Source organism: Stegostoma tigrinum, chromosome 2, assembly GCF_030684315.1.
Source record: "Stegostoma tigrinum isolate sSteTig4 chromosome 2, sSteTig4.hap1, whole genome shotgun sequence".
Classification (NCBI taxonomy): Eukaryota; Metazoa; Chordata; class Chondrichthyes; order Orectolobiformes; family Stegostomatidae; genus Stegostoma; species Stegostoma tigrinum.
The window spans coordinates 92384539-92408406 of NC_081355.1; the positions used below are offsets into that span (position 1 = coordinate 92384539).

The window sequence follows — 23868 nt, forward strand, 5'->3', positions numbered from 1 at the left end:
TTCTAAGGTTCGATCACATCGAATACAGGGAGAGCTAGCCAGTTGGATACAGAACTGGCTCAAAGATAGAAGGTGGTGGTGGAGGAGGGTTGCTCTTCAGACTGGAGGCCTGTGACCAGTGGCATGCCTTAAGCATCGGTGCTGAAACCACTGCTTTTCATCATTTATATAAACAATTTGGATGTTGGCACAAGAAGTGTGGTTAGTAAGTTTGCAGATGACACCAGAATTGGAGGTGTAGTGGACAGCGAAGAAGATTGCCTCAGAGTACAATGGGATCTTCATCTGATGGGCCAAGGAGTGGCAAATGGAATTTAGTTTAGATAAATTGATGTGCTGTATTTGGAAAGGCAAATCAGGGCAGGACTTATACACTTTATGGTAAGACACTGAGGAGTGCTTCTGACCAAAGAGACCTTGAAATGCAGTTTTATAGTCCCTTGAAAGTAGAGTCACAAGTGGATATGATAATGAAGAAGGTGCTTGGTATGCTTGCCTTTATTGGTCAGGGCAGTGATTTTGGAGTTGGGAGGTCATGTTGTGGCTGTACAAGACATTGGTTTGGCTACTTTCGCTCTCCCTGCTATAGGAAGGATGTTGTGAAACTTGAAATGGTTCAGAAAAGGCTTACAAGGATGTTGCAAGGAATGGAGGGTTTGAGCTATAGGGAGAGGCTGACTAGGCTGGGGCTATTTTCCCTGAGGGGCACAGATAGTGTAAATAAACAAGGACTTTTCCCCGGTGTAGGGGACACTTAAACTAGAGAGCATAAGTTTAAGGTGAGAGGGAAAAAGATCTAAAAGAGACCTAAGGAGCAACATTTTCATGCAGATGGTGGTGCGTGTATGGAATGAACTGCCAGAGGGAGTGGTGGAGACTGGTAAAATTACAACACTTAACAGGGACCTGGATGGGTAAATAAATAGGACAAGTTTGGATGGATGTGAGCCAAATGCTGGAAAATGGGACTAGATTTATTTAGGATATCTGATCGGCATTGACAATTAGGACTGAAGGGTCTGTTTCCATGGCCTACATCTCTGTGATACGACAACTCAATGACATGGACGAGTAGAGTGGGATTTGTGTTATTTATCGATCGGGTAGAGCCCAGTATTGATGGGGTCTACTGCGAGCTATGTTCATTGCCATCAGTTGCCACTCACTGCATGAAACATGAAACCTGCAACTAAAGACTGTTTTGAACAACACCCACTGTGGGCAGAGTCAGTGTCAGTTTGATAGATGAATGCACAGGATCCCTAAAAACTGAAATAGCTGTGGATGCTGTAAATCAGGAACAAAAACAGAAGTTGCTGGAAATGCTCAGTAGGTCTGGCAGTATCAGTGAAGAGAAAGTCAGAGCTAATGTTTCAGGGCCGGTGACCCTTCCTCGGATCTGTGTATTGAGATACAAGCTTTTGACCTGGAAGAAAAGGATGGGTCTTCAGGGTAGAGGAAGAGCTCACAACAGAGCTCAGCTGCACCAGCTGCTACAAGCCAGGTCGGACCTGACTGATGCTCAGTTCCATTTGATAAGAGCTGGGTGCAACAGGCCATCACGGACTGTGAAAGAGTATTGATCATGATGCCAGCATTTGGTTTACATTGGAGGGGCGAACTATAGCTGCTACTTGTTTTGTTTCTATTCGGTTTTGCTGGCTGTTATTAGGAGCTCATGTTTGGAGTATGATTCCTTGTGTCCATTTGATGTTCCCTTAATGGACAATGACAATTTGTGTGCCACCAGTAGGCATTGGGAACAGAGTAGCATTGATCAGGAGAAGATGATTGGATAGGATAGGGCAGGTAGCAAGTGTGGCTTGGTTGTTAAACAGCAACTAGGATGACAGAAGGGGTTATGTGCAAGGGACTGCCAGCTATACTGACTATGTGCTGTGAGCTTCATGGCTTTTGGTTGCTGTGTCATTACATTTCTGGTGAGTGCCAATGCTGGATTGCCAGTACTTGCCCAGGTCCACAGTGGCCTTTAAAACTGCTGATACAAGAAATGCAGGTCTCTTAGTGGATACCCATTTTTGATGAGTTTTTCTGCGAATTGTATGTAGTGAACTGGCGAAGGAACCAAACAGGTGGGATAACACAGGGACAAGGTAGATTGTTAAGGAAATGAGTTTGGTAAGATATGTTGAGAAATTGAGCTTGATCTCCTGATGAAAGACCCTCAAAATTTGGTGCAGTTGGCACTTAAACCAAAAAAGTGTAATTTTCAGCTCTAATTCTGTTTCTTTTCCACAGATGCTGTTTGACTGTGTATTTCTAGCTTTTTCTGTTTTCATTTTATAATCTTCAAATTGTGCATCATTTTTATTTTATCTCATCAAAGAGCCTTAGCAAAACTAGAATCAATGGGTATGAGGGGCTAAACTCTCCAATGGTTGGAGTCATACCTGGCACATAGGAAGATGGTTGTGGTTGATGGAGTTCCATCATCTGAGCTCAAGGATATTTCAGCAGTAGTTCCACAGGGTATTGTCTAAGGCCTAACCACCTTCATCTGCTTCATTAATGTCCTTTCCTCCACCATAAGGCCAGAAGTGGGTGTTTTGCCGATGGTTAGGCAATGTTCAGTACCATTAACAACTCCTCATAGCAGAAGCAGTCCATGTTCAAACACAACACTATCTAAACAATATCCTGGCTTGGGTTGTCAAGTATCAAGGAACACCCAGAATAACTGTTGCCTTTCACATTATGTGAATGTCATTAGCACCTGGCTGCCGTATTCACACTGTGTCTGGGGTATGGGTTTTGTGATTTCAGAGTTTTATTTGCCCAACGTACCTTGCATCCTCTGCTGTTTGGCCTAGTTAGCAATCTATCTGTTTCAGCTGCCAGGCTGTTACAACAAACTTCTGGAACCACTGACAGTTTCAGACTATGGACACGAAAAGATCACGACCAGGTAAAATTAAAACAGCTGGTGGTGATTAGGTAAACATAATGGCCAACACAAGTAGAATTGAAACCTTTCTGGACCCGATGAGGCCAGATCACCACAGAGGACGGCATATTATTATTTGGGGAGCAAGAGCGATTGTCATGAGCAAAGGTCACTTCTAGATACTGACTGACCTCCACCAGGGTCATCCAGGAGTTTCCAAAATGAAGATGTTGGTGAGAAGTTATGTCTGGTGGCCAGGAATGGAAGCAGACATGGCTGTGTTGTTGGGGCAATGCCCAGAGTGCCAACAAGGACAAAAATTACCACCTGCAGTTCCCCCACATTCATGGGAATGGCCGGGTAAACCCTGGACTCAGTTAAATATTGACTATGCTGGTCCTTTCATGGGCTCGATAGTTTTAGTTATTGTGAACATCCATTCAAAGTGGTTGAATGTGTGTAGAGTTGATCTGTCAAACATAGTGACGATGATTGGAAAGTTACAAGCATCTTTTGCAAAGTACGGACGACTGGAAGAGTCGGTCACGGCTAATGGGCCATCATTTACTATCATGGAATTCGAGTATTTCCTAATTTCAAATGACGTTTTGCATGGAAAGACACCTCTACACCATCCATTGTCCAAAGGTCTGGTGGAAACAACAGTCCAAATTTTGAAAGCAGGCTTAAAGAAACAGCTCAGTTTCACTCAATACCAAACTATCCCAGTTCCTGTTTAATATAGGATAACCCCTCAAGCAACTACAGGGACAGCTCCAGCAGAGTTGCTAATGGGGAGAACACTCTGCACCAGGTTAAATCTGCTCTTCCTGGACGTGGGGGGAGATGGAATGGCATCAGGAACACCAATGCCAGACATAATACTCCTCTAAATGAGAGAGGTAATTTACTTCAGGGGGAAAAAAAATTAATGTTGAAAGCACAGGAATGGCCCTGCATGGGTAACAGGCATGATCAACATGAGGTTAGGCTCTGTGATGTATAAAATTGGGTGGGTGAGGCAGTACTGAACAAGGACTACATGGCCTAGATGAAAGCTGCAACCTTGCAAACAGGGCAGGGGCAAAACATTCCTGGTCTCTCAGAACATCTGGGAAGACTGTCAGAACCCATGGGCTCTTTTCCTGCATGAAGTGTTGAAGAAACCTCTGAGGATGAGATGGATATGGCAGATGTTGCAGCCTCGATGCCATTGCTGCCTGAAGAAGAGGAGTTTCAGCAAAGATTCTTCAGACAAAAGAGGCAGGACACAATTTGTTATTCGAGGCAATCTGTCCTGTGAAAAAGTCTCTGGCTATCCACTCTATCTTTACCTCTCATCATCTTGTACATCTCTATCAAGTCACCTCTCAAACTTCTTTGCTTCAATGAGAAAAGCCCTAACTCTCTCAACCTTTCCTCAGAAGACCTGCGCTCCAGTCCAGGCAGGATCCTGCTAAATCTCCTCTGCACCTTCTCTAAAGCTTCCACATCCTTCCGACAATGAGGTGACCAGAACTGAACACAATATTCCAAGTATGGTCTAACCAGGACTTTACAGAGCTGCAGGAGAACATCATGGCTCTTAAATTCAATTCCCCTGCCAATGAAAGCCAACACACCATACGCTTTCTTAACAAACTTACCAACTTGTTTAGCAACTTTGAGAGATCTATGGATGTGAACCCCAAGATCCCTCTGTTCCTTCACACTGCCAAGAATCCTGTCATTAAAGCTGTAATCTGCATTGAAATTCAACCTTCCAAAATGAATCACTTCACACTTTTCCAGGTTGAATTCCATCTGCCAGTCTTTGCCCAGCTCTGCATCTTGTCAATGTCTCATTGCAACCTACCACAGTCCTCCACACTGTCCACAACTCCACAAACTTCCGGGTCATCGGCAAACTTACTCACCCACCCTTCCAAATTACCTAAGCAGAGGGGTCAGTGACGAGGGAGCATAGAGTTAAAGTGATAGATAGAAAGATTAGAGGAGCAATGAAGAAAGCTGTTTTCACCTAAAACGTGGTAGAAGCCTGAAACTCATTGTTTTTAATGAGTCCAAGATTTCTACATCTGATATCCTTTCAGACAATGTCTGAAAATGCTTTTTTGAGCTCCCAAAACCTCTAGGGATACATACCAGATTCTGAAAAGTGGTTGTACATTTTTCAATTAGCAATACTGTGATGGGCCAAGCGGTTTCTTTCTAGTTTTATGATTCTATGGGCAAGACCCTTGCTCATCAGTTGCTACTGATTTTGCCGAAAGATGTAAGGCTAATCCCTAATCGTCTATCTATACCGTACAGCAGGATCAGTTTTATAACTGGGGGAAAGATAATTACAATTCTGTTAGGCAAGAACTGGGAACAGATGCTGTCAAGGAAGAACACTATTGTAATGGGGAGATTGTTTAAGGAATGCATCCTGCGTGTGCTTGATATGTTCCTCATAGGCAGGGAAGATGCAGTTGAGTGACGGAGCCTTGGTTCTCGAGAGAGGTCAAATGACTGGTTAAGAGGAAGAAGCAGCTTATAAAAGGTTTAGGAAACAAGGAATGGAAAAGGCTCTAGAGGGATACAGGTCAACCAGGAAGGAGCTGAAGAAAGGGCTCAGGAGAGCTATAACAGGGCATGAGAAAACTTTGGCAGATAGGATCAAGGAAAATTCCAAGGTTTTTCACATGTACCTGAGGAATAAGAGAATGACTAGAGAAAGGGTAGGGCCGATCAGGATTGTCAAGGGAATTTGTGCACAGAGCCTAAAGAGATAGGAGAGGTCCTGAATGAATACTTTTCGTTGGTATTCACAACTGAGAGGGACCTAGTTGTAGAGGAGGACAGTGTGAAACTGGTAGGCTAGAAGAGGTCGATGTTAGTAAGGAAGATGTGCTAGGAATTTTGAGAAAGTTAAAGATAGATAAGTCCCCCGGGCCTGATGGGATTTATCCAAGGATTCTATAGGAAGTGAAAGAAGAGATCACAGGGCCTTTGGCGATGATCTTTTTGTCCTCACCGTCCACGGGCATAGTGCCTGAAGATTAGAGAAAGACAAACGCCATTCCCTTGTTCAAAAAAGGGAATAGTATTAATCCCAGAAATTACAGGCCAGTTAGTCTTATGTCAGTGGTGGGCAAGGTATTGGAAAGGGCTCTGACAGATAGGATATATAATCAATTGGAAAGGCATGGTTTGATTTGTGAAAGTCAGCATGGTTTTGTTAGGGAAAGATCATGCTCACAAACCTTATTGAATTCTTTGAAGAGGTGACCAAACACATGGATGAAAGTAGAGCAGTGGATGTGGTATACATGGATTTAAGTAAGGTGTTTGATAAGGTTCCCCATGGTAGGCTCATGCAGAAGTTAAGGAGACATGGGAAAGAGGGAAATCTGGCAGACTGGATTCAGAATTGGCTGACCCCTAGAAGACAAAGGGTGTTAGTGGACAGAAAATATTTAACATGGTGCTCAGTTACGAATAATGTGCCACAAGGATCTGTTCTGGGTCCTCTTCTATTTGTGATTTTTGTAAATGATTTGGATGAAGGAGTGGAAGGGTGGATTATAAGTTCGTGGATGATATGAAGGTGGGTCGCCCTGTGGACAGTGCGGGGGGCTGTTCTAGATTACAAAGGGACATTGATAGAATGTAGAGCTGGGCTGAGAAGTGGCAGATGGAGTTTAACCCTGAAAAGTATGAGGACTTTCATTTTGGAAGGACAAACTTGAAAGCAGAATACAGGGTTAACAGAAAGATTCTTGGCAGTGTCAAGGAGCAGAGGGATCTTGGGGTTCATGTTCACAGTTCCCTGAAAGCTGCCACCCAGTTGGATAGAGTTGTTAAGAAGGCGTATGGTGTGTCAGCTTTCATCAATAGAGGGATTGAGTTCAAGAGCTGTGAAGTTATGCTCCAGCTATACAAAAGCCTGGTTCAGCCACATCTGCAGTATTGTGTCCAGGTTTGGTCGTCTCATTACGGGAAAGATGTGGAAGCATTGGAAAAGATGCAGAGGAGATTTACCAGGACGTTGGCTGGAATGGAGGGAAGGTCTTAAGAGGAAAGCTTGGGAGAGCTAGTGTTTTGCTCTTTAGAACAACGAAGGATGATAGGTGACTTGATAGAGGTGTACAAAATGATCAGAGGTATAGATAGAGTACACAACCAGGGACCTTTTCCTAGGGTGGAGGTAGTTATTACACGGGAGCATAGTTTTAAAGTGAGTGGAGGTAGAAATAGGGGAGACGTCAGCGGTTGGTTCTTTAGTCAGAGGGTGGTAGGAGCGTGGAATGCATTGCCCGAGAGGGTAGTGGAGTCAGTCTCATTAGGGACATTTAAGCGTCTATTAGATGATAGTATAACGCAGGGGTGGAGGTTGGATACACCTGAGGATTAGAGTAAAAGCTTGGAACAACATCATGGGCCGAAGGCTATACTGTTTTATGTTCTATGTTCTATATTCTATGTTCTATGTTCTATACTTGAAGCAAGGTGTTCAAACCTTTTAATGCATGAGGGAGCCACATTTCAATTCTTCTCTCCTTTATGAGTTTCAATCAGCAAACCACATCGGTAAATAAAAATTTGTTTAAAATATTTCACAGCAATAAATTAATCATTTTAATCTATAATTAATGAAGATTGCCATCAAAAAGCATAATGCAACGTAGATAACTAAACTTTTTTGCCTTTTCAGTTGTGGAGCTAAAGAAAGAAAATGACTAGGCCCAAGTCCTGATCACAGCTGGTATTATTATTGGACAAGTCAGAACTCAGATATGAATTTAGTTTGACAGCTCATATTTTTATTTGTTTTGGTTTTAACAAAGTGGTCCTTCACTGAAACATAAGCATGCAATGCTGTGGATTTTGTTTTAACAATAACATGGAGGTTTATTTTAAAAGCAATGAAGTCAAAATAGAATAATGTAAACAACCTCCTAATAACACAGATTCAAAGATTGTTAGCCACACTGTAAAAGTATATTCCCATTAATCCCAAAATAAAACTCTGATGTAAATGAAGAAAAACGTGGCACCCAAAATGCAAATCCAATAATACTCACACCAGATTCCCTGCAGCTGAATTTTGATAGGTTTAAGTCACTTGTGCCTTCAATTTTTTGAATGAAATTGGAGATAGCCTCTTCGTGGAGCTATTGTACACATGAGCTTGGATGTACTCAACTTTAAGTAAAAACTTCAGAGCTTTAAATGCTCATAATTACAAATAAGATCCTGTGCCAGGGTGCATTGACATTAATTTTTAAAGCTCCAACATATGAACATTTGCTCGTAATTTTTATTGGCTATTCTGTGTTACATTGTATTGCGTTCTAACTTGCGTACAAATTGACTTCCAAATATTCTCAAGAATGGAACCCATTTATAAGCTGGGGATTGTTTATACCATGAACTCTTCACTTTAAGGTAAACTAGTTCACTCTTTATCCATCACTTCTCAGGGGCATTAGTCTTCATGGGTCTGCACAGAACTGACTGCCTCACTCAAAGGCAGAAGTGAATCTCCCTGTCTCTCTGAGACCCTGGGTGTTCCTTTTTAAGCTTAAAAGTTAACGAAATTCTAGAACTGTAAGAAATCTAGAGGCCCCATCATTTATCATGGATTGTCACACTGCTCTGGAAGAAGTTATTAATAGGAACGGGTGCAGAAAAGAGTTACAAGGATGTTATCAGGACTCGAGGGCTTGAGTTATAAGGAGATGCTGAATAGGCTGGGACGTTTTTCCATGAAACATGGAAGGTTGAGGGGTGACCTTATAGAAGCTTATGAAATCATTAAGAGCATAGGTAAGATGAATAGCAAAGGTATCTTGCCTAGAGTAGGCAAGTTCAAAACTAGAGAGCATCAATTTAAGGTGAGAGAAGAGAGACTTAAAATAGGCCTGAGGGGCAAATTTTTCACACAGAGCATGATTCATATATGGAATAACCTGCTGGAGGAAGTAATAGTTGCAGATCCAGTAACAACATTTGAAAGATATTTGGGCAGGTACATGAATAGGAAAGGTTTAAGAGGATGTGGGCCAAATGCAGGCAAATGGGACAAGTTTAGTTTGGGAAACTTGGTTGGCATGGACAAGTTGGATCAAAGGATCTGTTTCCATGCCTTCCATGACTCTCTGACTCCAAATTAAAGTCTACTGATGCAAAATATCCATTCACTCTGAAGCAAAGCTTCAAAATTGTCTTTAAGAAAAATCACAATGGCTACAGAAATTCTTATAAATTAATTAATTTCAGATAAACAGAGATCCCACTGGTTACTAACTCAAAAATTCAGAAACCCAAATTCACCACAAATAACATTAAAAATTATACATTTAAATCTCACAGTTTACATCGCAGTTGCCTACTAATGAGCTTCCAATTTTCAAAAAGAGAGATCCTCATTTATTCATTCATTGGATGTGGGATTTGCAATCTTGCTCATCCTTAATTGCCCAGAGGGCAGTTAAAAGTCAACCGTTTTGCTGTGGGTCTGGAATCACATATAGGCTAGTCCAGGTAAGGACTCTGATTTCCTTTACTCAAAGACTTTAATGAACCAGTTAGATTTTTAAAACTTTTTTCTGACAGTGGTTACATGATTGAGACTAGACCAGCTTTAAAAAATTTCAAATTTCATAGATTACTAGTCCACTATAGTGATATTGTCACTACACGTCCTCATGAGTCCTATCAGTCAATCGCGGTTTTAGATATCTCAGAATTTGCTATATTCCTTCCTCCTCTTTTCTCTATCAAGAGGGGGATTTTAAATTCACGAAACTTGAATATATGAACAAGGCTATGCATCCATCTGATTGGTCATTTAATAAACGGCAGGTTAATACATTTACGATCATCTTTCCCCTCTTAGTTCTTACTAATAGCCTTGCTCCCATCAACTAATTGCTGACCTATAGGTTTTATCAAAAGCAGTTAACTCAAATTTACATTGTGACGGACGTACACAAAAGAAATTGCTCACACTGGCACATAAGGAGACCATTTAGGATGTGTGTGTCCATGTGAGTTCCATACTCCTAGCATCACATGGGAAAATGATTCTCCTCAATCCCTCTCTAATCCTTCTGGAAGTTACTTTAAATCTATACTTTCAGTGTATTGATCTAACTGGTTAGGAAAATAGGTCCTTCCTATTCACTCCACCTAGGTCCTTCATTATTTTAGAAGTCACATGACACCAGGTGATAGTCTAACAGGCTTATTTGAAATCACAAGCTTTTGCTCCCAAAGCGTGTGACTTCAACTAAACCTGTTGGGCTATAACCTGGTGTTGTGTGACTTCTGACCTTGTCCACCCCAGTGGAACACCAGTGCCCCCACCTCATAATTTTGTATCTCCTGTCAGCCTCCTCTGTTCCCAAGAAAGCAAATTCAGCTCATCCAATCTTACCTTGCAACTAAAGTTCTCTATTTATGGCAACATCCTCAAATATTTTCTCCAAACATTCTCTGGACAGATCAGATCCTTCCCATTTAGGTGGTGACCAGAACAGTATACATTATTCTAACTGTGGTCTATCTAATCATTTACAATCCTACTTCTTGCTTACTGCTTTCATATTCACTAGTGGCCAAATATAGGGAAGTATCCTAAATGCTTTTCCCTCATCTAGTTTCCTGTTCTGCATTTACAGGAATTTTTGGACACATGCTACTGTTTCTCAACAGTTCTCTGTGTTTTTTTAAGCATTTATTGTATACTCTGTTGCCTTGTTCACCATCCCAATGCACTCCACAATTATTTGCATCGAATTATAGTTGGTACTTTTTTGAGCATTTGATCAGCCCATTGATACCTTCCTATTCTCCACAGCTTTGTTTCTCACTGTATCACTGAAACCTTCTTAATCATGTACCCTACATTAAAGTTCAAACCATTATAAATGCTATATGTTTCACACCAAGGCATATATTTTGCCAGCAAAGGTGAACCAGGAAGTACAGAAAAGAAAGTCAAAATCCTAGGCATGTGAGTTATTGCACAATTTGCATTGTTCATTGAATGCTATTCATCATGAGCATATTTAGTTATTATTTCTCATGCAGAAAAGGCAAGCCAACATTTGCACTGATTGCTTAATTTAAAAAAAATTCTATACATTAGTGCTGCTGCCAATACCTCTAATTGTGTAATATTCATCGTATTTCACCATTTCAGTATGCTGAAATCTTTATAGGTTTTTGTTTTTTTTTACTTTCCTGCTATAAAGAAGGTCTGGTGAATCAAGGTGAGATTCTGCTGCTCCACATGTCAAACAACTTGAGGAGGGATATAATTACATTGGAGGTAGTTCAGTGGAGATTCACTAGACTGATTTCAGAGGTCTTGTGAAGAGAGATTGAATGGTTTTGTCCTATGATCTCCAGAGCATGGAAGAGTGAGATCTAATTGAGGTATATAAGATGCTAAGGGAGATTGACAAAGTAGACGGAAAAAGGATGTTTCCTCTTATGAGGCAATGAGAGGCCATAGTTTTAGGATAAAGGGTAGTAGATTTAAAAGAGAGATGAGGAGAAATCACTTCTCTCAAAGGGTCATGAATCTGTGGAATTCACTGCCCTACAGTGCAGTGAATGCTAGGACATTGAGTACGTTTAAGGAAGATGCAGACAGATTTTTAACTGGTAACAGATTAAAGCTTAAGGTGAGTGGGCAGGAACATGGAGTTGAGACCAAGTTGAGATCAACCATGATCATTTTGTATAAGAGAGCAGAATCAAGTTACTGAATTTCCTATTGTTGCTCATGGTTCTTGTGTTCTTGTATGCTGTTCATAAAATCAGGAAAGGTTTTTCTTTAATGAACTCTGTGAAATGGCTTGCTTAACCTGTTCAAATTTTTGAGATAATTTGCAGTGCTGCTATGCAATGGTTATGCAAGGTTTTTACATTTTGCTTCCATCAGTCCAAAAAGATGTCCCACCCACATGATTGAGCAATCATTCACATAAATTTCCATGACATTACAAAGCTGGGTATTTAGGCCTTAGGCCCCAGCAATGTTCTGAAAATATCAAATGGCAGCCTTCTTTGTTTGTTCATAATAGGCACAGTACAGACTATCCCTTATCAACCCATGTTAGAAAACTCAATACTAATTTTGCTCTTGTTAGATGTGTTCTATGATTGAGCAATTTATTGAATAATCCAAGCTAATAGCTACAGTAACAGCCAATTGAAGACAATCAGTTGAGCTTAACATATGGCTCTTTTACATTTTCTAATAAGGCAAACTTTCATACAGAGTGAATTCTCTACAAACTAAAGGAAAGTATTTGAGATAACAAGGTGTGGAGCTGAAGAAACACAGCAGGCCAGGCAGCATCAGAGGAGCAGGAAAACTGACATTTCGGGTCTGGACGCAACCTTTCACTGTTTTTGAGTCACACAGGAGTTCAGGGAGTTTGTTGCCCCTTGTTGCTTTCTCCTGGCAAATCTCTGGCCAGTAGGAGTCAAATTGGTAATCAGCATGTACTGTGGTATAAATAGTTATGACATTTTAAAATTTGGTATTCTTGTGTTTGCCCTGGTGAAAGAATGGAAGTAGATAAATACAAAACAATGTTTCAATGTGATATTTAAACATTATGAAAATAGCAAGGCAGTAAGTAATAAATTGGTGTGATCATTTGAAATTTGGTGTTCTTATGTTTGTCTTGGTGAGTGCAAGATGAAAAACTTTGGGAACATCTTTCTCTTCTCAGCAAGAACCAAGCTCTTTACTAGAAAGTGACTTTCATTTATGAATATTCACCTATATAAATTTTAAAATTTGTATATAGTGCTCAGTTCCTGCTCAATCATTATTAATTATTACCTGCTACCATGCTATTCAAAATGTCTAAATGTCACACTTATACATTGTTTTATATTGATCTTACTTTCATTTTCCTGCATACAGTCCTGATAGCTGCCTCAATCTAATCTCTTACTTTCTAATCCTGCAGGATTCACTGTTCTTTTCTATTTTTAGTTTTTTTATCATCTTCCTATCCTGATCTCTCTCTAAGCTTATTTCATCCATGAAGCTAATCAACATTCCTAAATTATATCCATTACCATGAATGTTGAATTCATCAAACTTTCCCTTATGCCAACTGGTATCAAGGGTTGTTCCTTCTACTTAGCAGCTGAACTCCACATCTATCCTTAAAAATTTAACACATGACATAAGCTAACCACAACACCATTTTCAATCTTCCTGTTGCTTCATTAGCATTGAATGTATTGCCACAATTCAGATCCATGCCAATGTCTCTCAAAATTTCCCAATTTGAATCTCTCCAAACAGTTTTGACCCTGCCATTTCACTGAAACAACCATAGAGTCACAAATATCATTCCCTTGCTTTAACAGTAGTTGTAATATTTTTCCTTGACCACATTACAACCTTTGAAATGGTCAGTTATGGTATCCTTCATCTTGTGTCCTCCATTGGCCAGCTCTGGGGCTGTTGATGCTTGATTTTGTTCTTACCTATCTCTTCATAATTGCAGAATTTCTAAATATGGCTACTCTTCTCAGTTCATATTTCCACTTTCAGAATTCCCCAGTGATCCATCCATGCATCTCCTATTACTTATCCATCTTCATATTAGACCTGGAGATGTTTTCCTGACCATATATCAACATAATCATTATGACCACCTCATTCTGAAAAATCTTCATCTCTGCTCTTTTCTCAGCTTATCAGTTGTTGACATCCTCAGCAATCACTTTGCTACCTTTCAACATGAGTGTTCTAGCACATTCCAACCAGGCATCCCACCTTCTACCTCACATGCCCTGGGCTCGATACAAAACATTGCTCCTCATTGTCTTGCTGGCTTCGTATCCTATTCATCCATCATCTGCACTTGCTGATTTACATTGTTTTCTGGTGAAACAACACATCAAATTGTTATTATTACCATTGTCAACTAAGGTTTAGTTATTTCAGATCAACTCATTGGAGTGAAGATTTGAATTGAGTTTTGTAATGAAATGCTTTTCTGAAAAACATATGAAAATACAAAATATGACAGAAAAAAGCAGAATAAAGTTACACAGTGATCATTATATCAGTGTTTTCATGATGTCAGAATTCAAAGTTTACCTATCATTAGCATTGACTTAGAAGATTAGCCAAGAATGCAGGAATATGGCATTGAGATAGAGCATCAGTCATGATCCTATTAAGTGGCAAACAGACTTAATGGCTACTTCTGCTGCTAGTCTCTAAGTTTTTATGTAACCATTTGTGATCCACATACTTATGGCCAAGGAACTCAAAACACCCAGCTGAATTATTTTGTAAAAGATTTCAGAATGCTTTATCTTCAATACTTTGTCTCATAAGCTCAATGACTAATCTCTAACGTTTGTTAAATATCAAATCCTGTTAATGTAAACACCCTCTTTGAAAGATCAATTCATTTTTGTACTCTGCTGTTCCTGTAATATTTTGTATGTTTGATCTCAAAAAGGATTGGTGGAGTTCATACCATTTGTACTCAAGTGACTCCAGGCTGCAATAATGTAAAACATTTGAGCCACAATGATCATCAGGACCAAGAATGACCCTGCAAGCCCTTTTCTAAATGCTTTTAATGGCTTTACATTGTTGTTTTGTGATTCTGCTTGTCACTGAGGTGCTCCGTTCTTCAACGCAGGGCACACTTCAGATTTGAGAATAGTTACAAGATCACTGCTTGAGAGGGAATGCTTCTTACAAATCCTGTGTAAATGGCTAATTGCTTATTTAGCATTAGAACTGAAGTGCATATCCCACATTAAACCTGCCTGGATAAATATACTAGACATAGTGGGAACTGCTGATGCTGGAGAATCTGAGATAACAAGGTGTGGAGCTGGATGAACACAGCAGGCCAAGCATCATCAGAGGAGCAGGAAGACTGACATTTCGGGCCTGGACCCTTCTTCAAAAAAATTCTGAAGAAGCGTCCAGACTTGAAACGTCAGCTTTCTTGCTTCTTTGATGCTGCTTGGCTTGCTGCGTTCATCCAGCTCCACACCTTGTTATCTTGGATAAATATACCAGTTTGAAGGCATTATGATGTTGGATTGTGATATCACTCAGTGTCAGAATTTTTTTTCAAGTGGAGCAAATATTGATAATTGCACACTTATTGAGATTAAGCTGAATTTTATTTTCTACAATCCAATTAGTAAGTTGCTCAGCAACAGTTGGAATGCTATATAGGAAGAGGAGTAGACCATTCAGCCTATTGAGCCTTCCCAACTATTCAACACAAAAATGGCTGATCAAATGCTTCAATGAGTTTTACCCGCCCTATCCCTATAACCCTGTATATTACTGATAATCAGAAACCTAACAAATGTTCAAATGTTCCCTTAAACATACTCAGAGTCAAATCTTTCTTAACTTTCAGTGGTAGACAATTCCAAAAGTTTGCAACCCACTGAGTTAAAAAAATTCTAATCCCAGACCTAATGATATTGCCTCAATTTTTAAGTTGTGCCCCCTTACTCTAGATTTAGAGAAAACGTGTTATCTGCATCAACCGTCCATATCTACCTGCATCTACCTTTCAGGCATTTTGTAAGCTTCAATGAGATCACCTCTCATTCTTTGTAACTTGACAGAATACAGGCCTAATTTGCCAATTGCTCTTCAGAGGTGACTCTCATCATCCTGGAAAGAAGTCTGTTGAACCTTCGTTGCACTTTTACTTTAAAAACAATATCTTATCTGACAGCTGAAGACCAAGGCAGCACACAGATGTGGTCTAGCTAAGCCCTTACATAACTAGCAAGACTTAATTGTTCCTGCACTCAAGCCATCTTACAATAAATGCTAAAATTCCATTAACCTTGGTAAATCTGCATGTTACCCTTAAGGGACTTAACAACATGGACAACCAGGTCTCTTCATCCTGCTACATTTCCAAACACTTATCGTTTCAGGAAAATTCTGCACATCTGTTTCACTCACCAAAGCAGATAACCTCACATTTTTCTCCATTATTTGCTGTCTACTATCTTCTTGCCCATTCACTAGGTTTGTCCAAATCCTCCTGAAGTCGCCTTACATCTTCCTCACAACATACATTCCCATTTAGCTTTGAAAATCCTCAAGTTTGGAAACATTACATCGGTCCTGAACTCCAAATCATTGAGATACGTTGTGGACAGCTGGTGCCCAAATACTTCAGAATGAATTACCTCACTTTTAAATATGATATCATACTATGATCACTCATCCCTAAAGTTTCTTTCATGGCAAAATAAAAACTAAAAGAACTATCAATGTTGTTCTTTTATGACAAGATTGTTAATTAGTCTTTTCTTTTCATTACACAGTACCACATCTAAAATAATGTGTCCTATAGTTGGCTGAGCAACATACCGCTTTAGGAAACCATTCCTAATGCACTCTAGGAAGTCCACAGCTTTAGTGCTCAATTGGGTTACCTAGTCTGTGATCACTCATGGTTAAAGTCGCCCAAGATAACTTGTTGCCCAAGCTACATGCTTCTCTCACCTCCTGATTAATACTATGCCCCACTATTATTGTTGGCCTATAAATAATTCCAGCCAATGTCTGCCCCCTGCAGTTTATTTAGTTCTACTCAACAGATTCCATACATTGTTCTTCTGATCTGAGATTCTCCCTTACTAATGAACTTATCCCATCTTTTCTTATCAACACAAGTCTATGCTTTTTCCTTCTAGTCTGTCCTTCCTAAATGTCAATTATCCCAGTCTTGGTCATCATACAGCCACATTCCTATAATTGCAATTAGATGATACCTGAGTATTGCCATTTGCTGTGATTGATTGGTGTATGCATATAGGTAGAGAGCCTTTAACCTATGCAATTTTACTATGTGAGCTACTGCTGTGAGAAGACATGACGTGAATCTTGCAAGATCATGCTCTTGGGTTTGAAAATTTTAGATATCTTACTTTAGAAGCAAATTGATTTTTTTTGTTCTCTTAATTTTGTGTATACATTTGTTGCAGCAATGGATCCAGGGTGGATAATTTTCATTATTGTGGAAGGTTCATTGATAATATTGTGCGTCTTCATGTATGACATCATCCACAATCTTTACTACAGATATTGGGGAACACTTTGCTGTGGAAAATAAGTGTCAATCACTTGCTGAAGTGTGCAATAATGCATTTTATTCATTTTTCAGTAGATGAGATATCCAAACCAATTGGATTTTTCACCCATTTTCCATACTCCCATATATTGCTTTCAACATGATCTTACAAAGTGTTTGTGAATAGCATTGTTTCACAGAAAGGTTTTTTTTTGGTTGTCTCACAATAACACACTGATGATCACTGAGTTCCAGGGATGAAGTGGCAGCTTGTAATGATCAGTGTTCATTATAGTTTCATCCAGAATAGCATCATTCTATTATTCAGATTTCACAACCTAAACCATTGTGTCTGAAAGTACAGTAATGAATCCAAGTTAAGTGAAATCTCCTCTGGTGACAGTTGTAGTCTCTAGCTGGCAAGTAAGAATCCTGAGAAGATCTAACAGCTCATCTATGATTGGACTCCCTGGAGGGAAATAAACACCAGTGATTTCACTATTGATCGTGGCAGACACGGAGGTCAGACCCGAACTTGTATCACAGCTATATTGTTAGATGATGAGATGAATAACATTAAGGTGGAGCTTGGTGTGCATTGCAATGCCCTGTCCTTATGTCTAAGAACAAGGCAAAAGCCAAAGTGTTAAATTTGTCTTGCAGGCTTATTAGCAGATTTTTTTGTTTTGCAATTTCTTCAACGTCAATACTATAGTTGTTCATGATGAAACTTAGTTCATCAACTTACTAATAAGAGACTCTATGGTGAATACTGCATCAAAGGTAGACACAGATGACATTACTGGCTGTTTGGGCTCACTGGTGTTACATTTTCATGCCAACGTTGCCAAAGAAATAGTATCCAGGTCGGTTCCCAATGATACTTGATGTAAGGCATACAATTTGTTTTCTACTTATATCCATTCATCATTGTCTATGGTTCTCACTTTAGTTTCAGCTCATGGTGTGAAATTCCACATTGTCCAGATAGTATCAAGAATGTGGCTGGTTGGAAATTGAGTCTTGGCAAAGTGCAAATGGTTAATCTGTTCACATTATCTACCTGTTCTATCCTGTCATTCATGAGTCTTTGAGCAGCCAGACCAGATGAAGATGGTGGATTTCCTCCCAGTGACTCCAGAGTTTGTTCAGCAAATCCTCCATTCCCTCTCATACCATTATGATGCTTTACTTGAATGCCTTTGCATTCATGTGAAGCTTTCCTTGGAGATGGGATTGATTGCATTGATAGAAATTGCTGGAAAAACTCAGCAGGTGAGTGCAGCATTTGTGAAGAGAAAGTGTATTTACTCTGAAGGAGTGTCACTAGATCCAAAATGTTAACTTTTCTTTCTCTCTACAGATGCTGCCAGACCTGCTGAGTTTTTCCAGCAATTTGTTTTTTCTTGTTTCGGATTTTCAGCATCTACAGTTTGACTGCCTTTATGTTCTCTTTGATCTGCTTTAAATCCAAAAACAAACTGTCAGCTTCTTATCCCTACATCAGCTTGAAGTTCACAATCTCCTTTGGGAAGTAGTTTAGCTCGGAGAAATCCTCCAAGTTTGTGCTCCAATATTCACAGCTGCTGATGGTAATGGCTATTGGAGTTCAACTTCTTCTGCTAATTCTCATGACCTGCATTGAGGGAGCCATCAGAATCAGATGTGGCTCAGGCTGTTTCGCGCCCCACCTATGCACACATCAGCCGAGACATTCATTTATTCAGTACATTCACAATTTTCATCTGTTTTCAAATCCCTCCACAGTCCAGCCTTTGTGAAGTCAGTTAGCTTGGGAGGTTGATTTGTGGTGCAGAGTAATGCCAGAAGTGACGGTTCAATTTTCACACTGGCTCAGGTCACCACCAAGGTCTTTGACCTTGCCCCTTGCTTGAAGTGTGCTGACCCTCAGGTTAAACCGCCACCAGTCCTCTCTTTCTAACGAGAGATCAGCCCTATCGTTTTCTGGGACTTTGGTGACAACTGCTCCTTTCTAGTCTAGCCCTTCTTCATCACCAAACTGCTGAGAGATCTGCATTTCTCAAGTTTTGGCCTCTTGGATGGCTCCACCATTGAGAATTAGTAAACATCAAATGCAAGGGCAGGCCAGGAATTTAGGCTTTCCACACAACAGACAAAGAAAAGAGGTTTTAATTGGTTCGGTGCGTTTTAATTGATCAAATATATAACAGATGAGAACGAATGAACTTTGCAGAATGACCAGCAGCTGTAAACTTATAGCAAGTTGCTTTTTTATCGTATCCGGTGTTTTGTTTTGCCCTTGTAAAAATTGAATGGGCATAAATAGGGTTTTGTAGTTAGGTAAAGCGGTGATTGGGGGTTGCTTTAAATGCCCTCCTCCAACGCCCGCTTTTGTTAATGGCAGGCATACTTTTTATATGCTGTTACAAACAAATTTGAGGAAACGATCTTTTTGCATTGTTGGAAGGTATATCATCGAGCAACAGTTGCGGGTGAGAGGAGGTTCTTGCTCCCAATCAGGTTGTACAGCTTTTGACTTTCCCTGGCATTACCAAGATCTCCGCTTCGGAGAGCAGAGCTCCTTCTCCATCGGGTACATATTCCTCACTTGTGGCCATTGACCACAGTGAAACGTGAATCTCAGCCAGTTGCCCACCAACAACAACGGATTGTTCGTCTTCAACTCAGGCCAGCGTGCCATCATGGCACGATTTATTCGCCAACTGTGCGTGTTGCTTTGGAAAAATTCCCTCTGCCGTTTAAGACAGCCGGTAAGACTGCAGACATTTTGCGCTGTGCGAATTTCCTCCAGATCTCTCTGGAACTTAACGAGAACTTTGGCGATTTCCGTCAACCTTTCTTTTTATGCATCTCAGGTACTGACTCTGTCGGAAATTATATGGCCGTGTCTATTGTTTCTTATCCTGGTCGGAGTGAGAGTTCAACATCTTCCCCAAAAGCGTGAAAACTGTGAGTACCGGATTAGATTAGACACGGATTGTGGAATAAAACCCGAAAACGGTGTGTTTACTGAGAAGGAAGAAGTGACAACTTGCTACTTGAAGTTCCATTTTTTTGAACAAAGGCACCCTTGATTTCGTTCACTATTATCTTTAAAGTTGTTTAAACGACATTGTCAAAGAGACTGCCCATCCAAGTTAGCAGGGAGATCCCAGATGGCGACAATTTCTAATGAAATCGTAAGCCTTTCGAGAGGAATAGTTGATCCCTTTAGACACATAAACCGGTTTCAAGCCAGTGCCTGAGACAACAAGGTTCCAGCACTACACCCTGTTATCTCATATTTTCCAGCACCTGCAGTTCCTACTATCTCTGAAACAATTTTATCCCCCCAAGCCAAGTGCCTGATCATTTGGTGGCGGTGGAATAAACTCTAGGATAGGAAATCCTGTAATTCTCAGCCACTAGATTCAAAGTGAACTTTTTTTGTTGTTTGTAAGCGCACACAGGAGATATGAGATGCCGTGGAGATCAGATAATAGAGGAATTCTTCCCTGATTTGAATGTGTGATCTGTAAATTGTCCCCAGGCTCCATTGTTCATTTCGGGCGAACGTTCGCTCCAAAGGTGAAAGCCTAATATATCGAAATGTGATCAGTATGGTCATTCGCTTGGCATTAGATTTTCCGGCCGGGCTAAATGGTTCTCAAGGTAATTGGAAAGCTTGTGGGGGGGGGGCGGGTGGGAGGATGGGGGGCAAGTGACAGGGGAAGCCGCAAGGAGCTGTTCGCCTTGGGATGCCGCGGAATCGTGCTCAATGTCAGCAGCCTAGATTGAACAGCCAAACAGAAATGTAAAGTAATGAAATAATATCAACAGAAAACTTAAAAACAAAAGGAATGAGTTGCGAACAAAAAGTCAAAAGAAAAGAACCTGAATACTCAGGTTAACAGGGTGAAGAGACAAGCTGAAGACAGGGCTAGACAAAAACGAATACTTTGGGCTGTACAGCACACATTGAGAGGGAAGATTGAAGGAGTTGGAGATGGTAAGGACTGCAGATGCTGGAAGCTAGAGTCCGTAAACGTGGACCTGGAAAACTACAGCCGGTCAGACAGATTCAGAATGGTAGGAAAGTCAACATTTCTGGCCGAGCCCTCCGTCAGGACTGGGGAGACCAGAAGTAAATAGAGGGAGGGGTTTGGGATTGGCAGGGGTGGCGGGTAGCTTAGATGGATACAGGTAGGGGGCTGTTGTAGTTGGGCAGTGGGAAGAGTGGAATGGATAGGTGAGCTGAAAGATGGATAGGTTGGGGAAGAAGAGATTTTGAAGCTGGTGAAGTCAATATTCAGGCCATTGGGCTGTAAGCTCCTAAGGCAAAATAAGGGGTGCTGTCCTTTCAGTTTACATTTGGCCTCACTCTGACAGTGGAGGAAGCCAAGGATGGACGTGGATCCTTTCTGCAGGGACTCCGTTATCAGCTCCAAATTCCCTATCTACCCATCCATCGTACCTGGTACCTTTCCCTGCAACCGCTGGAAGTACTACACCTCCCCTCTTACCTCTGCCTGAGGCCCCATACAATCCTTCCAAATCCAGCAGAGATTCACTTGCACTTCATCCACTTTATCCATTGCTCCATTATGGTCTCCTCTATATCAGGGAGACCAAATGCAGACTCGGGGATTGGTTCACGGGCCATCTGTGCTCTGCATGCAACAACCAACCCGACATTCCAGTTGCCATCCATTTTAACTTCTCCTCCCACTCCCATGCTGACATGCCCACCCTGAGCCTCCTCTATTGTCAGAATGAGGCCAAGGGTCTAGGATCTGAGGGAACAGCCTTAGAGTAAAAGAGAGACCTTTTAGAATGGAGATAAGGAGAAACTTCTTCAGCCAGAGAGTGGTAAATCAATGGAATTCACTGCCACAGAAGGCTGTGGAGGCCAGGTAATTGAGTACATTTAACACTGAGATCGATAAGTTTTTATTTGATTATAAGGGCATCAAGACTTATGGGGAGAAAGCGGGATAATGGGGTTGAGGGACCTATAGCCATGATTGAATGGTGGAGCAGCCTCGATGGGCTAAATGGCTTAATTTCTGCTCCTATGTCTTATGGTTTTATGATCTTATTGTTGCCCAGCGACGTCCAGATAATATTCTGAGATCCTGAGAAGAACTGGGCCACCCAATTCAGGTTATACCACAGACCAACAAATAGGTGAAAGGAAGTAGAGAGAAAAAAAAGTGGGCAAATATAGGAAATTGTAAAACTCGTTTAATTTTAGAATCATGAGCAATTTCAACTTATCTAAGCAAACGTGGCAGTGCAAGGAAGTAAAAGGCAAACAGCATTTTGAAATCTTGTACAAAAGTTAAAAAAACACTCAGACTCATTTTCTAACAAATCTAATGAGGTGGAAAACACTGGCACAATTAATAGTGGGAAATCAACCAAGCAAGTAAGAGAAGTAAACTTGAGTGAACATTGTAGTGATCACAATAACATGTATATGATAATAATTCATGGAGATACATGGATGGTAAATAATATTGAAATACATCAATGATGAGGGAATAGAGAAGTATCTGAGGGACTGCAGGATATAATAATAGGGGATAGTACTTAATGAAGAGATCAACAGAAATTATGAGCAACTTATTAGAAAAGATTAAAGTATATAAAGATTTTTGAGAAGATTTCTCAACCAGGTTGTGGATGAGATTGTAATCTTGCTCACCGAGCTGGTGTTTTTGGTTGGAGACATTTCGTCATCCTGCTAAGTAACATAATCAGTGGAGTTTCTCCGGAGACACACTGACGATGTTACCCAACAGGGTGATGAACATCTGCAACCAAACACACTGGCTCGGCAAGCAGGTCTACAACCTCAAAGAATAAAGTAGCCAATAATGGGACACAGTCACAGAATAGGACAGCACAGATGTAGGGTATTTGTCCCATAGAGTCTTCTGTAATTCTTTTGAAGACCAATACACCTGACATTTTTTTGTCTTCATGTCACTGTATTTTTCTTCTTTCTTAAGTGTTTATGCAATTTGTTCTTTGAAGGCTCTGTCCACCAGCACATCCGACAGTGCAAACCAATCCTAATCATTTGTTAAGGGAACATTGTTTTCCTCATTTACCTTCTTGTTCTTACATTGAAACATATGGATGAGGACCATTCAGCCCTCAAATTTGCTCGACTGTTAAATAAGATCATAGTCGATTTGTTTGTGCTGATATTTCTACATTTCCATTTGTTCCCAATTCCCATGAATTCTCTTGCCAAATAAAAATCTGTCTAGTTCCACCTTAAAAATATTCAATGATCCTGCCTGTTTCATCTTCTGAAATAGAAAGTTCCAAAGTCACACAATCCTCAAGAAAAATAAAATTCTCTTCTTCTCAGACCTAAAAAGTGTAACCTCTAATGTTTAAACAGTGTCCCCATGGAAGATCTTTTGCATATCACCTCCATTTGAAACAATTTTACTTTAGTTATGGTATTTAAATGCCAGCTGATTTTAAAAAAAAGTAAATTTAGAGGCGATGAATAAGTTGAGGCCAAAGAAAATGTCTTTTGCAAAGTGCATAAACAATAAGGGAAGGGATGGCAAAAGGCTTTGCTTTTGTTGGCCCCTTCCTAAGCTTTCAATGAGGATATATGAAATCGAAATATCAAAGTAAAATAAGAAAAAAAATACATTTTAGCATTGTCAGTCTTCCTATACCAAATAGATTACAGCAGTTCGAGAAGGTAGCTCACAACCATTTTCCCAAGAGCAGTTGGAAAGGGCAACAAATACAGGCTAAAAATAAATTCTATCGAAACATGAATAATCAAAAGAGAATTGAGATAGAGATTGGGGATGCAATGGTCCAGTGGTATTATCATGGGCC

At 40.3% G+C, this 23868-nt stretch overlaps 1 protein-coding gene across 2 annotated transcripts in view; it reads left to right on the forward strand.

Moving 5' to 3' along the window:
* The first annotated feature begins 19443 nt into the window (after positions 1-19443).
* The window catches only part of LOC125462796 (ATP-binding cassette sub-family A member 13-like), a 264956-nt gene continuing 260531 nt past the window's right edge, over positions 19444-23868 (forward strand). For both annotated transcript variants that reach the window (XM_059655541.1, XM_059655542.1), the window contains exons 1-2: positions 19444-19766; positions 19872-19965. In XM_059655541.1, coding sequence (XP_059511524.1) covers positions 19698-19766; positions 19872-19965 — 163 coding nt within the window. In that variant the 5' untranslated portion in view covers positions 19444-19697. The remainder of the gene's footprint in view (positions 19767-19871; positions 19966-23868) is intronic.